The sequence below is a fragment of the Natrix helvetica genome (genome assembly GCF_964273705.1).
Source record: "Natrix helvetica genome assembly, chromosome: 6".
NCBI classification, from domain to species: Eukaryota; Metazoa; Chordata; class Lepidosauria; order Squamata; family Natricidae; genus Natrix; species Natrix helvetica.
The window spans coordinates 78,590,871-78,607,060 of NC_138553.1; the positions used below are offsets into that span (position 1 = coordinate 78,590,871).

General features: G+C 45.0%; 1 protein-coding gene across 1 annotated transcript in view; it reads left to right on the plus strand.

Moving 5' to 3' along the window:
• DYRK4 (dual specificity tyrosine phosphorylation regulated kinase 4) overlaps positions 1–16,190 on the plus strand; it is a gene marked incomplete at its 5' end in the record, with an annotated part of 36,238 nt that overhangs the window by 5,095 nt on the left and 14,953 nt on the right. The window contains 10 exons of the mRNA XM_081957124.1: positions 1,959–2,061; positions 3,333–3,417; positions 3,609–3,700; positions 5,315–5,437; positions 6,560–6,634; positions 7,428–7,577; positions 9,153–9,276; positions 11,699–11,862; positions 13,971–14,107; positions 15,599–15,739. Of these exons, the coding sequence (XP_081813250.1) occupies positions 1,959–2,061; positions 3,333–3,417; positions 3,609–3,700; positions 5,315–5,437; positions 6,560–6,634; positions 7,428–7,577; positions 9,153–9,276; positions 11,699–11,862; positions 13,971–14,107; positions 15,599–15,739 (1,194 nt within the window). The remainder of the gene's footprint in view (positions 1–1,958; positions 2,062–3,332; positions 3,418–3,608; positions 3,701–5,314; positions 5,438–6,559; positions 6,635–7,427; positions 7,578–9,152; positions 9,277–11,698; positions 11,863–13,970; positions 14,108–15,598; positions 15,740–16,190) is intronic.

The following is a 16,190-nucleotide window of genomic DNA, read 5'->3' on the forward strand; positions in this document are numbered from 1 at the left end:
TTACCGCCGGTTCACTCAGGGAGGCGCTTTGGGTGCGCGCGCATGCACAGCAGTAAAAAAAGTTGCTTCTGTGCATGCGCAGAAGCAAAAAACAAGATGAACTGGTTTGGGGGCGTGGCCGGCCGAGTTACTACCTGATTGTCATCTTTAAAGCGCTCCATGGCTCGGGACCTAGCTACCTGCGGGATCGCATTCTACCCCACACATCCCTGTGACCAATCCGCTCTCACAGAGAGGGACTCCTCCGGGTACCTTCCACTAAGCAGTGCGGGCAGGCGGTGCCTAGGAGTAGGGCCTTCTCTGTGATGGGCCCAACCCTCTGGAACGACCTCCCCCCCGATATTAGAACTACCTTGGACCTCCGCTCCTTCCGTAAGAAACTCAAGACCCACCTGTTTCAACTAGCCGGCCTGGCCTAATTGTAATTACAAGTAACACTCACTACTGACCTTCCTGGATGGCTTTTTAAATTTTAAATTTTGGGGTTTTAAATTGGTTTTAGAATTGTTTTAATTATTTAATTAGTTTGGGTTATATTTACAGACTGTATGTTTGCGTTGTTATGTCTGGTGTTTTATGTCATGTTTTGTTGTTTTTATATATGAACGGTCTGTACACCGCCCCGAGTCCCTGCGGGGAGAGGGGGCAGTCTATAAATTTAATAAACCTAAACCTAAACCTAAACTCAGCTGAACCAGTAGGAACCCATCTCTGATCCGCGAGATTTAAAATTATGAATTTAGTGGTCCCCGAGGTCTGAAAGTTTGGTGACCCCTGCTTTAAAATGTTTCTCAGCCACCATGTTTATGGTAGGCAACAGTGGTGGGTTGTAGGAAGTACGTCCCGGTACGAGCATACCGGTTCCTGCCAGGAGCACCGGGTACCGTTCCGGTACGGTGCTCTGCAGGCCCCACCCACCTGCCCGACCTCCTTACCTTTATTTGAGCTCTTCGTCGCTTTCGCGCACGGAGCTTACGGCGCCTGCGCGATGCATCACCAAGCAACTGGAGCGTCGCGGAGGCATCACGGCAGCATCATGGAGGCATTTCCATCAGTGACCAGGAGTGAAAAGGGAATATAATAAATGTAATACAAGAGGAGGTGAAATCGAATAACTTTACCAGGCTGACCTCTGGAAAATGAAGGATTGCTGTTTTGAAAGAGAGCACCTATCATGTTTTTGGCATTTAGGACTTGAACTGTGTCCTTACATGTATTGTGACCGCCAATTGTCTCACCTCACCTCACCTCATCATTTCATTTCATTTCACTGTAACAAAGCAACCGTGTATTGTAGGAAATAAAATGCACCATTTTCAAAAGCCAGCCTGAGGCTCGCCATGTAAATGCCTTTTTTTAAAAGAGATTCTTCAAATTATTTTTAATGTGTTTGCGTAGCCAGCATATCTCACAGTTCCCAAGCCCTTATTCTATTTTATTTGGTCATAAATCATGCTTTAATGATGCTCCTTGATGCTTTTGAAAAAAACATTAACATGACAAGACATCTCATCTGCTACAGCTGGAGGAAATGATATCCTAACCCTGTATTTTGAAAAATAAGATTTTTTAAAACATTACATAACATCTCATCTGCTACAGTTAGAGGAAATGATATCCTAACCCTTTATTTTGAAAAATAAGATTTTTTTTAAAAAAAAACATGATATAACATCTCATCTGCTACAGTTAGAGGAAATAATATCCTAACCCTTTATTTTGAAAAATAAGATTTTTTTTTTAAAAAAACATGATATAACATCTCATCTGCTACAGTTAGAGGAAATGATATCCTAACCCTTTATTTTGAAAAATAAGATTTTTTTTAAAAAAAAATGTGATATAACATCTCATTTGCTACAGTTAGAGGAAATAATATCCTAACCTTGCATTTTGAAAAATAAGATTTTCTTCAATGTTTGTAACATAATTATATCTCTACTGTGGTTTTTCTCCAGAAAGAAGATTATTGCCAAGTCTGAAAAAATTAGGAAAGGACGATCAAGTGCTCTCCCAGTTATACTAAAACCTGCTGAAAAACCCAACCTTCTCATCCCAAAGGTGAGCAAAGGTAGTTTTTAAGTAGCTATGTCTCTAAACCAGGAGTCTCCAATCCTGGCAACTTTAAGACTTATGGAGTTCAACTCCCAGAATTTTTCAGCCAGCAAAGCTGGAGTTCTGGTCCAAGAAAGAACCTGCAATGTGGAGAAACAAGGAAGCTAGAATACAGATGGGCCAGCCTTGATATCTACCATATTTTTCGGACTATAAGATGCACTGGAGTATAAGACGCACCATGATTTGGAAGAGGTACATCAAACAAAAGTGTTTGCACTCTGCAGGACTCCCAAACCCTCTGTACACCTCGTTTTTTTTTCAAAAAAAAAGGGAGGGGGTAATCAGAGCTTTGGGAAGCTGGTAAAGTGCTCCTGGGGGGCTGGGGGGCAGAAACAAGAAAAAAATGGCTCCTTTTTTGCTCGGTTTTGGGAGCCCCCAGAAGCACTCTGCAAGCCTCCCAATCCCAAACCCCTTTTTATTAAACGAATATGAATTCCTTTCATTCAAATACAGCAAGGCCTGGCAAACAGTCTTCCAAAGGAATATTTATGATGGCAGACCTTATTTATTCCCAGATAAACGCTGCAGTTGTGACAGTGGTGGGTTCCAGCCAGTACGGCCCGGTACAGCCGTACCGGTAGTCGTCGGGAGCAGCTGACAGTGTACCGGTATGGTGGCTCGTTTGGCCCACTTACCCGCCGGCGGCCTATACTGATTTTTAAAACAACCAGCCAATTGCGCGCGCGTGTACAGCGTGCAGTGCCTGCGTGAGCTCCCACAAGCAGCTGGGTGTCGTAGGGCTGATGGAATGCACATGCATGCACCATGCGTGTGCACGAAAGGACATGCGGCCCCGTGAGCACCGTACCAGTAGCGACGGGGAGAGGAACCCACCACTGAATTGTGAGCTATTTTTTTCCAGTGCCGTCGTAACGTACAGACTAGCCAACATAGAAACATGGTCTTCTTAATTCAGGGCAGAACATGGCCAGAGTGTTTGGCAGGTGTGTGTGCTTCTTTGCCAGATTTGAGCAAGGGATTCTTGGGTCAAACTTCCAAGGACAGAGACCAAAATGGCGGCACATTCTTGTGACAGGTAGGAAAAATGGCGGAAGACCCAATGGCTTCCCATGGAAGGTTTGTAGTGGAAAGACACCTTGAAGAAGGCAGGAAGATGACACCACCCAAGCTCCCCCAATGATGACCCTTTGAACCAGCTTTTGAAAATATTTTCAGTCGGTTGTTTTGACGCTTTGTACTTTCTATTTTCCTAGGAAAGGGAGGTGAGCGCCACCGTTCACAATTCCAAGCAAGATGGAGGGAAAAGTCGAATCGGATCGGGACACATTGATCCCTGCGGTGAGGCGATTTTGAACACGAACGCATCAAGATTACGCCGTTTCATTTGTAACCGTCCCTAAATATTTCGAATCATTGAAGGCTTCGGGTCCCACCAGTGATTATTAGGAATGGGTGGCCTCAGCTTAACGTGTTTAATGAAGCAGCTAGCTTTTCTCTTTCTCTTTCTTTCCCTTTCTTTTTAAAAACAGGGAAGACTCCTAAAGGAGACGCGTGTTATACAGCAAGCAAAACCAAGTTAGAGGCAACATCATGTGAGACAAGTTACACCCAAATCGGTCTGGTAAGCGATTAAATTGATCAGTGACACACTTCCCCAAACTTCCGTGCTTTTCAAGCTATTCCACTACAAGCCCTACAAATTTTCACGAGGACAAAATAATGCCAAGGACATAGAAGAATGGGGTTGGAAGGGACCATGGAGGTCTACTAGTCTAACCCAGTACTCAAGCAGGAGAACAGATACCCATGACGGTGAACCTATGGCAGAGCCCTCTCTGTTGGCACGCCAACCATTGCCCCACCCCAGCTAGAGAAAACGAACATTTTTTAAAACAAGCCCACGCTGCTTTTCCACCCAATTCAGCTTTCAAGGAACTTGTCTTTGTAAGCATGTTAATGTAATCCCGAAGGTGCTTTTTTCAAGATTTTCTGGATTTTCTCAGGAGGCGTTTCGCCTCTCATCCAAGAAGCTGCTTCAGATCTGAGGGACGAAGAGCTGAAGAAGCTTCCTGAAGGAGAAGCGAAACGCCTTCAAAGAAAAACCAGAAAGTCCAGTTGCCTCTCAAAAAAGCACCTTTGGGACAGCCATGACCTGGAGGACTGAGAATCTCCATAGTTTTAAAGTAATATTAATAAGAATTGTTTAGAACAGTAATGGCGAATCTTTTCGGCACTGATTGCCCAAACAAGAATATGTATGCATGTGCGCGAGCCGGATTGCCAGAAACCCAAAGACTAGCTGGCTAGCGCACGTATGCCTGTTTTGGGGCCACTTTCAGGCAGCTTTTCAGACCGTTTCAGGCCATTTTTGGAGCGTTTTTTGGGTCACAAATAGTCTGAAAAATGGCCCCCAAACAGTCTAAAAAACAGCCTGAAATGGCCTGTTTGGGGGGCATTTTTTGTGCCATTTTCCAGCTTTCCGGACAGCACATGTGACCACAGAGAGGGCTCTGCATGCCACATCTGGCATTCATGCCATAGGTTTACTGTTGTGGTCCAGCAGGATCTGGTTGAGCTGCTGATGGACTCTGATAGCGAGGAACCATATGAGTCTGCCCTGGAATGATGTGGAGGATCCTGTGCAGGGTTCAGACTCAGAGCAGGGGCCAGAGAGGCTGGTTGGCCACCAGGAGGCGCCTGAGGCCTGGAGCAGTGGGGAGGATCAAAGGCAGTTTGTCCCTGATGCTAGATTGAGAAGGGCCGAGAAACGGAAGCAGCAATTCTGTAGGCAGACTCACAGAAGATGATTAAGCACAGGTGGTTGTGGATTGGCCCCTCCCAAGAGAGATTATAGGTGAGGCGTTAGGAGGGGACATTTGCAGGAAACAACCATTCGAATTAATAGTTAAGAAAATCTATCTGTGTATTCTAGCTGTGTCTGCTCATTTGGATTATCTGGGTTGCTCTATTGAACGTGAGTTGTCTGGGATCCAAAGGATTCGTTATCTCAGTAATTAAACAGTGGCAAACATCCAAGCCTGTGTTCTGGTTTATTCACAGGCGTGGAGAGGGGGGTCAAAACAGTTTGCCATCATAGCTTTAGAATGTATTAAACAAAACACATACGCTAGAAGTAATGACGATCATTCAATTGAAGTGGCCTACTTCAGCCAAAAGCTGAAAATCTGTCAAAACAAGGTTGAAAGGTTGAAAAATATCTTGTTTATCATTGCAGTCTCTACCGGAGCCTAAAACTTTAGTCCAAAAACAGAGGGAGGTGCCAACTTTAATTTCCCCGGAAAATACATCCCTAACTCACAAATTCAAGAAAGGAAACATAGGACTGTCAACTTCTAAGGTGAGAATTCAGACGAAACCAACCTCCTAAATCTTTCAGTGAGAAATATTCACGAAACCGACGGTTTTCATGGTGTGGTTTTTCCTTTTCTCCATAAATACAATCTTTCAATTTAGAGAAATGTGCCCCATTGTCAATACTAGATCCTCTCTTCTGCTTATAAAAATGATTTTTCTTTAGATGCTGGTAGTTGTTAGATACAGGTACCGTATTTTTCGGAGTATAAGACGCACTGGAGTATAAGATGCACCAAGAATTTGAAGAGGCTTTTTTTTTTTTAAAAAAAGGGTTTTTGCATTCTGCAGACCTCCCAAAAATGGGTCAGTTTTTGCAAAAATGGGCCCATTTGTTTTCAAAAAAAGGGCATGAATAGCGCTTAGGAGGCTTGTAAGTGCTCCTAGGGGGTGTCCCCCCCCAAATGAGCAAAAAACCCCATTTGTTGTCAAAAAAAGGACATGAATAGCCTTTAGGAGGCTTATAGAGTGCTCCTGGTGGCGGGAGGGCCAAAATTGAGCAAAATTGGCCCGTTTTTCACTCATTTCTGCCTTCCCCAGCCCGCAGGAGCACTCTGGAAGCCTCCTAAAGGTTGTGCATGGCCATTTTGGTGAAGGGGGCGGGATTTCGGGAGGCCAAAAATGCTGTATTCAGTGTATATGACGCACCCAGATTTTCAGCCTCTTTTTTGAGGGAAAAAGGTGTGTCTTATACTCTGAAAAATATGGTAGTTTATATAGGCTGCTACCATTCATTTCGTGACCATTCGAAATGACAACAGCACTGAAAAAAGTGATTTTATGACTTTTCTTTCCTCAGTTGTTAAGTGAATCACTGCAGTGGATAAGTTAGTAACCCGGTTGTTAAGTGAATCTGGCTTCCCCATTGATTGTCAGAAGGTCGCCAAAGTGACCCCAGGACACTGCAACCGTCATAAATATGAATCAGTTGTCAAGCATCTGAATTTTGGTCATGTATCCGTGCAGCAGTCGTAAGTGTGAAAAATGGTCGCAAGTTATCTTTTTTCCAAGCCACTGTAATCTCATGAGCATAACTGCACTAGGCACTGAAGTCACAAGGGTATAATTTTCCATGCCAATTTGGCCATTGTTCTCCATTTTTTCCCAGATAGCAGCACTGTCTCGTCCTAAATTGCCGCCTCAAGAGAGTAGCCGACGTGGAGCCAACAGAATTTTCCGACAGGTATTTGCACAGAAATGTTGGCAACAAAAGACCCCTGCAAACTGCTTAGAGAGGGCTGGAAATCACTGTGAAGCGGTATATAAGTCTAACTGCTATTGCTAATGAAGAGGATCTCAATAGGAAGCCATCGACCCCTGCGATGGCTTCCTATTGAGATCCTCTTCATTAGCAATAGCAGTTAGACTTATATACCGCTTCACAGTGATTTCCAGCCCACTCTTAAGAGGTTTAAAGAGTCAGCCTATTTCCCCCAACAATCTGGGTCCTCATTTTACCCACCTCGGAAGGACGGAAGGCTGAGTCAACCTTGAACCGGTGAGATTTGAACTGCCGATCTGCAGCTAGCAGTCAGCTGAAGTAGCCCGCAGTGCTGCGCTCTAACCACTGCGCCACCTCAGCTCTTGTTCATTGATTGTTTCAAGCAGGGGTCTTGAAACGTGGCCCCTTGAAGACTGGTGGACTTCAGTTCCCAGAATCCCTCAGCCAGCCATGCAACCTTCTACAAAAATGTGTATATATAACATATTATGAAAGCCGACTGCTGGGATTAACTCTGTATTTTTTTTTTCTTTTAATGAACCCATAATCCCTCGCGGGGCGGAATTGGGGCAATTGAATGAAGCTGAGTATTTACTGGGCAGATGCCCTTCCTGTTTTGTAGCAGATATATTCTCAGTGAGATAAATATCTGTCTCTACCTAGGATCGAACTCAAAGCCTCCTGATTGTGAGGCTAGAGCTCCACCTCTAGGCCACCGCAGTACTCTGGGATTAACTCTGTATTTCCTCCTCAGAAATTAAACAGCAATATCAACGCCCTCCCTCACTTGGACTGTCCAGCCAAATCAAGTTTGGTGACAACTGCTTTAAAGCCTCTACAGCAAGATGCACTTTTCCCACAAATAGCCACCAAAACCTTTCAGTCTCTGACAACTCTGCATTCGGTAAGTTTCCTCCATGATGAACCAAGGCCCTAAAAGTAAGGGAGTAAAAATATCAAGCTCAGGAAAACAGGAGTCTGGGCAGTCGAAATGAGCATAGGTTTATTGTGTGTTAACGTTCTCTACAAGAATCTGAACTACTAACGGTCAAAGCAAATTGGCGGTAGATAAGAGTCAATGGAATTCATGGTGGGCTGGACTTAGAAATCTTGTAGGCACAAAGGGACTCCAGACAGATGACAAAATAAGAGGAAATTGGCATTGTCTAAAGCAGGGGTGTCAAACTCAAGGCTCGCGGGCCAGATCCGGCACGTGATGTGTTCCGATCTGGTCCGCAGGACTGTCCTGATCTAACCAGCGTGAAGAGAAAAGGTGAGGCCAGCGTGACTTTGACCTGGTCTCCCCAATGCAAAGAAGAAACATGCCAGAAGTTTGGGGAATGGCGTCAAGCTGGCCACGCCCACCCAGTCAGCCAATGCCCAGATGGCTCCATGAGGTCAACCACAGCCCTGAAACAGCCCTCAATGAAATTGAGTTTGGCACCCCTGGTCTAAAGCAAGGGTGTCAAACTCATGACATCACGTCACCATCATGTGACATTTCACGACATTTTTTCCCATTCACGGAGCTGGGGTGTGGCCTGCCAGTTTCACACCCCTGGTCTAAAGGCACAATGTCTAACAGGACAATATTTTGGCCATATCATGGGGGGTGGGGTGGCGGAATTCACTGGAGAAAGCAATTATGCTTGGAAGAGTTAGCGGTAGAAGGCCGCTAAAGAACACGGTGGCTGGATACCATCAAAGCTGACACCAACCACAGTATAGAACAACTCAAAGAAGTTGTGCGGGATCGGAAGACATGGAGAGACCTGGCCCACAGAATCGCCAAGAATGGGACACGACTGAATGGATACCATCATCATCATTATCAAAGGGACAAGTTGTGGTATGAGAAAGGAAGGTAAGGTGAGCTGATTTGCAACATAGAAGCTTGTACCCCTCCATTTCTATTTCTAACTGGCTGATAACCTGGCGTTGCGTGGGTATTTATTTATAGGGGGATAAAACGTCCAGACCAAATGTAATTTCCAATGTTGGATTTTCCCCCTTACCAGAGGGAGTTCCCTTGTGGAGTACTGTGAAGCCATTGCCATGGCAACTCCTCTGTGTTGTACAGTAGAAGCCATTTCATGGCAGTACAGTAGAAGGCACAACAGGCTGTATCTTAACAGAATACATATTCCGAGGGGATGTTAGGGGTGTCTTACCCCTGCAGTATTTTTTTCCAGAGAGTAAGTCATCTGCGCATGTGCTTTTTGCTTAAAAAGGGCCTAAATGGGATGCCTAGAACGGGGGCAGGTGGGCGGGGCCACCCGCTATTTCCACAACCATGTCGGGCGAACCTTTCCAAACTGGTAGACTGCCACCTCTGATTTTGATGCTCTGTTTTTTTATCCTGGCGATATTTTCCCCTGAAAGTTGGTTTTTGAGCCCGGTGGAGTAATGAATAAATCACAGAAATAATGAAGTGGCTTTAAGAGAAAAAAAAAGAAACAAAGCTTTTGCAACTTTGCAGGATAACCGACCTCAAGTCCAGCCGTTTCCTCCCACCGTCTCTGAAATCATCCCCAGAGGGCTGAGCAGTAAATCTGGAGACACCGAGAAGACTCACAACCTCAAGTTCCCGCTAACTTCAGCAGGTACAAGTCCTAGGATAAATGCTAAAGGGAAAAACAGCAGATAAACCATCCAATTTCTGCACAGACCTTTCCCTCCAAATGGGATGATTATAATCTCATGGAAAACCAAGAAAGTATCATTTAAAAGCAACTGGCTGAAGAGGGGAATCGTATCTCCTTTCCTAAACGTTGAAGGTTGCCTTGAGTCCTACAGAACCAGCTTTCAAGTTTCTTTAGGGCCTAAAAATACAGATATTAATGTTCAGAAAACTAAGCTGAGAAACAGAACTTTTGATAAGCAGGGTATTTAGGATTCTGAAGGTTAGAACCAACCACTTTAAATCCTGCAGGTTAAAACCAACCACTTTAAATCTCGAAGGTTAGAACCAACAAGGTTAGAACTCTGCAAAGTTCAAGCAGCATCAGTCTAAAACCGAGCAGTGACGGTGGAGGGCCTTGGTTCCCCCACTCTCAGAACACCCATTTTATTCAAGTGGGGACCCAGTGGTGGGATTCCAAATCTTTTCCTACTAGTTCTATGAGAGAACACTTTGTGCACACGCTCGCGCTTTACGTCCGTGGCAGTGGTGGGTTCCGGATCCCGTTGCAACCGGTACAGTGCAATAGGGCCGGGCATCCACCACATGCAACACACATAGCGCGTGCCTGCATGCTTACTGCCCGCAACACTCCGCAACGTTCCAGCTGCTCAGCGGAGCATCACGTAGACGCCGTACGCTTCATGTGCGTAAGCCCAGATTGGCTTAAATACAGGTAAGGAGGGCGGGCAGGCGGGTGGGCCCTCCGGAGCACCGTACCGGAATGGTACCTGGTGCTCCCAGCAGGCACCGGTACGCCCATACCAGGGCGTACCGGTCGTATCCCACCACTGGCTCGTGGGCAGCACTCAAAGACCGCCCTCGGTGTCAGTGCTATTTTGCAACTTTTCTTGCCACAATTATTAAGTGAATCATTGCAGTTCTTAAGTTAGTCTCATGGTTGTTAAGTGAATCTGGCTTCCCCATTGACTTTGCTGGTCAGAAGATCACCAAAGGGCATCCCATGATTCCGGGACACTGTCCGGGCAACCGTCATAAATATGAACCAGTTACTAAGTATCTGAATGTTGAGCCCGTGACTACAGAAATGTTGCAATGATTATGTGAAAAAGCACTCCTAAGTCACTTTTTTCAGTGCCGTTGTAACTCGGGACCAGTGGTGGGTATGGGCGTACCGGAACCAGCCCAGAGCACCGGATACCGTTCTGGTATGGTGCTCTGGAGGGCCTACCCGCCCGCCCAAGCTCCTTACCGGTCTTTTAAGTCTTCTGTGCTTCCATGCACATGCATGGCGCATACAGCATCTGCTCGATGCTCCGCTGAGCAGCTGGAGCGTCGCGGAGGCTCACGGAGGCGCTAAGACACATGTGTGGATGCCACCGGGCCCGTTCCAAACGTACTGGTTGGAACAGGATCCAGAACCCATCACTGCTCGGAATGGTTATTAAAAGAACTGTTGTAAGTCGAGGACTATCTATACAAGCTACGAAAAATACATCGAAGTGAAAAAAAATTACTTCCTCTTCATCAAGACTAGTACAAACCATTTCAATTGTTTGTCCCGTTCTTTCATATTTCAACTAAAAGTCTCTTCATCCTAGGCCTCACTCCCATTTGATATATAGGAAGCATCCTTAACAGAATAACTCCAGAATTATTCTGGGGATGGAAGGGAGATTCAACAGAGTTGGATGGGATGTTAGAGGTCTTCTACCTTGTTTCCCCAAAAATAAGACAGGGTCTTATTTTCTTTTGACCCCTGAAATAAGTACTTGGCCTTATTTTCAGGGAGGTCTAATTTTTTGTTTTGAGGTGCAGGAGGTGGCAAGTGTGGTCACCTCAATGGCTGCTCCTATGTTGCAATATTTTCAGGGAGGGCTTATTTTCGGGGCAGGGTTTATTTTAGGCATGCACTCAAAAGCCCGATTGGGCTTTTTACCCGGGGAGGTCTTATTTTCGGGGAATCAGGGTAATCCAACCCCCTGCTACACCAGGGGTGTCCAAACTTGGCAACTTTAAGACTTGTGGACTTCAACTCCCAGAATTCCCCAGCCAGCAGAGCCGTACCCTTCATGTGCGTAAGCCCAGATCGGCTTAAATACAGGTAAGAAGGGCGGGCAGGCGGGTGGGCCCTACGGAGCACCATACCGGAATGGTACCTGTGCTCCCAGCAGAGCTGGCTGGGGAATTCTAGGAGTTGAAGTCCACAAGTCTTAAAGTTGCCAAGTTTGGACACCCCTGCCCTACACCATTTTAGAAACTGTGGTGATAAGTTTGAGGGTGGAGGACGGGGAACAACAGTTTACATGTTAATATATCGATTTAGATAAACTATGTTATCTTCAGGTCTTTTAATTACCCCTTTGGCTTCCTTCGCGAAACAGAAGCCTTGAAATATTTTAAAAACCAACTAACCCTGTACGAACAACGAGAAATCAAGGACTACAAAGAGCTGTGGTTTCTTGGCCTGGGCGCAAAGAAGATTGAGGGCTACATTGATGGAGAGAACATCAGCACCTACGATGATGACCATGGTTCCTACAAAAAGGTAAGAAGAGGCTGATGTGGTGGTAGGACTTGGCATCCAGATCATGGCAGAACACCCACGGGGCCAAAGGCCAAAACTCACTAAACCACAGCTACGTGTGAGTGAGTGAGTGAGTGAGTGAGTGAGTGAGTGAGTGAGGCAACACCCTGAGTCTAACCATGAAAAGAACTTGGGGTGACATGATAGCTGTCTTCCAAAACAGTGGTACCTCTGTTGGAAATGTCACCAATTGCCAGGAACACATCATAATATGTGGTGGCTGTGCAGATGTGGAGACTCTAGAAAGAGTGCAGAGAGAAGAGCAACAAAGATGATTAGGGGACTGGAGACTAAAACATATGAAGAACAGTTGTAGGAACTGGGCATGTCTAGTTTAATGAAAAGAAGGACTAGGGGAGACATGATAGCAGTGATCCAATATCTCAGGAGTTGCCACGAAGAAGAGGGAGTCAAGCTATTCTCCAGGGCACCTGAGTGTAGAACAAGAAGCAATGGGTGGGAACTAATCAAGGAGAGAAGCAACTTAGAACTGAGGAGGAATTAATCAATGGAACAGCTTGCCTCCAGAGGTTGTGAAAGCCCCAACACTGGAAGTCTTTAAAAAGATGTTGGATAGCCATTAGTCTGAAACGGTGTAGGGTTTCCTGCCTAGGCAGGGAGTTGGACTAGAAGACCTCCAAGGTCCCTTCCAACTCTGCTATTGTATTGTATTGTATTGCAGGGACACCAAAAATCTATTGGATTAAAATACAAACATGGTTAAAGAAAATGATACATCAACCCATAGAGTTTAAGCCAGAGGTATTTTTATGGGGTATTCTAGCAGAGAAATATAGTAAAGAAGATTCATATTTGATTGTACAAATAATAACAGCAGCTAGAATTGCATTTGCACAAAATTGGAAAGCAGACAAAATCCCATCGGAAGGGGAGGTAATAAAGAAGATATTAGACTGTGCAGAAATGAATAGGTTGACATTGAGAATAAAAGACAAAGCGGAATTAGTGTTCTACAGGACATGGGGGTAATTTTAGGAGTCGCTTGAAAAAAGATATAAATAGAAAGAAAAAGGAAGAAAACATGAAATAAATATCTCAGACGACACAATTAAAATAGGGGGAGGGAACCTTTTTGGAACCTTTTTTAAAAACTTTTTTTGAAAATACTGGTTTGGACAAACAGGTATTAAAAATGCTTTTAAAAGTTTTTTTTTAAGGTTCCGACGATCAGCTGTGACAAGCAGCTGTGCCACACGATCACCGGAAGCTTTTATTAAAACTTTTTAACAGCTCAGACAAATAGGTAGTAAAAAAAATGCTTTTAAAAAGTAAAAAAAAGGTTCCAACAATCAGCTGCGACAATCAGCCGTGACGCGCAATTGTCGGAACCTTTTTAAACAACTTTTAAAGCATTTTACTACCTAGTCACCCAAACCAGTAGTAAAAAAATGCTTTAAACGTTTTTAAAACGTTCTGACAATCATCTGTGACAATCAGCTGTTCTGCGTGATCATCAGAACCTTTTAAAACTTTTTTAAACCATATTTTTACTACTGGCTTGGACGAATAGGTAATTAAAAGATGCTTTAAAAGGTAAAAAAAGGTTCCAATGATCAGCTGTGACAATCAGCTGTGACAATCAGCTGTGACAATCAGCTGTGACGCGCGATTGTCGGAACCTTTTTAAAAAACTTTTTAAAGCACTTTTCTTACTACCAGTTCAGGTGAATAGGTAGTAAAAAAATGCTTTAAAAAGTTTTAAAAAGTTCCAACGATCAGCTGTGCAACAATCAGCTGTGCCGCGTGATTAGTATTCGCTAAAAAGCAGGAAATCCTGCTTTCTAGTGAATCTAAATCTTGCAGCTCAGCTGTTCCCCCCCCCCTCCTGCTGTTCTACTTACCTTTGCAGACTCAGAAAAGGCTTCTTAGGGCCTGCGGTGCACATGTGCGCGAAGCAAACCAGTAGCAAGCTTCAGAGGATTTGACCGCTACCTGGAACCTAGAACGACAATGTCTTTTGGGTTTTTTGCTTGTTTTGTGAATGTAGCATGAGAAGTAGCGGAAACACATGCTATGTTTACTTTGTACGCTGTTGTCACTCTGTGTAGGTACTAAGCGATCATATTGCATATAGATACGAAATCCTGGCTATACTTGGGAAAGGATCCTTTGGCCATGTTGTGAAGTGCTTGGACCACAAGACCGGTGAAAAAATAGCAGTGAAAATAATAAGGAACAAAAAGAGGTAAGAGCATCTGAATTCTTTTTGCTTTGGTTTACAGTTTGTCAGAATTTGTTGCAGCAATCACCTCCAGAAAGCATACACAGGTAACTGATTCAGCAGGATTCATTAACTTCTCTTTGTATATAACACATGAAGAAAATACACAACACCCAAAGACAGGTTTTTCCAATGTGGTAGTAAGTACAAGCAAAACACAAGCAGAGGAGAGAACAGTTTCAGTTCAGAGAAGCACGCTAGTTTAGACTCAGAGCTACAGAGCTAAGTCACGCCAAGCTCCTTGCTGTCTGAATCAGCCCCCATTGGCTGACCTTGCTTCCATGTCTCTTCCAGTCTGAACTCTAATGCACTTTTTGTTTATTAACAAAAATCAAGTACCGGAAACTAGTTGAATAGAGGATTGGTTCCTAAATTGTTTTCGTTTAATTACGATTGATTATCTTTGGTGTGAGCTTTAATTTATAACGAGAAGATTAAAAAAAAATTGGCAGCAAACAAACCAAGAAACTTCCTAGCCGTGAGGACAAATAACCAGTGGAACAACTTGCCACCAGAAGTTGTGGGTGCTTCACCTGGAGGTTTTTACGAAGAGATTGGATCGCCACCTGTCTGAAATGGTATAGGGCATGGGTGTCAAACTCACAGTGTCATGTTGCCATCATGTGACGTTTCACAACGTTTCCCCTTTCACAGAGCTGGGGGTGTGTGTGTCCTGCATATGGCGCATACGGCCCGCAGGCTGCCAGTTTAACACCGATTAAGTATAGGGCTGGACTGGAAGACCTCCAAGGTCCCTTCCGGCTCTATTCTGACAGATCGATTGAATCGTGCAATTGTTGACTCCAGCTTTCCCAATTGTTGGAAGATCGCTGGGAGACGGTCACAAATGGTGATCACTTGAACCCAGGATTGTAATACAGGCCAGTTGCCCAACACCCAAATTTTCATCACATCTCTATGGGGACGGTGCAACAGTTGTAAGTAGGAGAATCAGCTGTAGTGGTGGGTTCGGGGCGGTATGGCCCGGTACGGGCATACTGTTGGTAGCTGGGAGCAGCGGCCACTGTACCGGAACGGTGGCTCATTTGGCCCACCCACCCGCCCACGTTCCTTGCCCCACCCACCCGCCCACGTTCCTTGCCCCTTTTTGATGCAAACGGGCCAATTGCGCATGCGCGGACACTGTGTGGCGCCTGTGCAACCTCCACTGAGTAGCTGAGTGTCGCTGGGCGGTGGGGTGCACATCCATATGCAGGACGCATGCCCGACGAGGACGCCCGGCCCCATTGCTGCGTACCAGTTGCGATGGGATCCGGAACCCACTACCTTACTAGCTGTAAGTCCTTTTTTTCAGTACTGTTGTAATTTCAAACATCACTAAACGAACGGTCGTAAGTCAAGGACAACCTGTACGTTAACTAGGTTACGAGTCCCTTAGAGGCCATAGCCCAGATCAAAATCACATTTGGTGTCGTTTTCCCCCTTTCTATTCAGATTCCACAGTCAGGCTTTGGTTGAAGTTGGCATCTTAAATTCGCTACGGCAAAAGGACCATGATAATACATATAACGTCGTCCACATGAAAGAGTATTTTTGCTTCCGTAATCATTTCTGCATCTCCTTTGAATTATTAGGGTAAGGCACTGCTCTGAGTCCCCAGTTAACACTTTATGTAGCGGTTAAATGTGAATTTGCTGGGTCTTATTTTCTCAATCTTAGCCGTCCTTAATCTTAACAGCTAGGTAGGACTGCATCGGCAGCTACACATGAGACAGCTTCGGTTTTAGTACTGAATGCAAACGTTGTTGGTCAATGACGTAAACAAACAAACAAACAAACAAACAAGTATAAGAGAGTGGATCCAGCAGCAAGAGAGTTTGTAAAGCTAATCAACTTCATCATAAGCAGGGGTGGGATTGAAAAATTTTACCAACCAGTTCTCTGACTGGTTGCTGGGTGGGCAAGGCCCTCCAGAGACCAGAAACAGGGCCATGTCCGGACTTCCGGTGCTTCCTATAGGCCCATTTCTCATCCTCCCCAGGCTCCGGAGGCTTTCCTTGAGCCTCCGGGAGGTGTAAATGTCCTC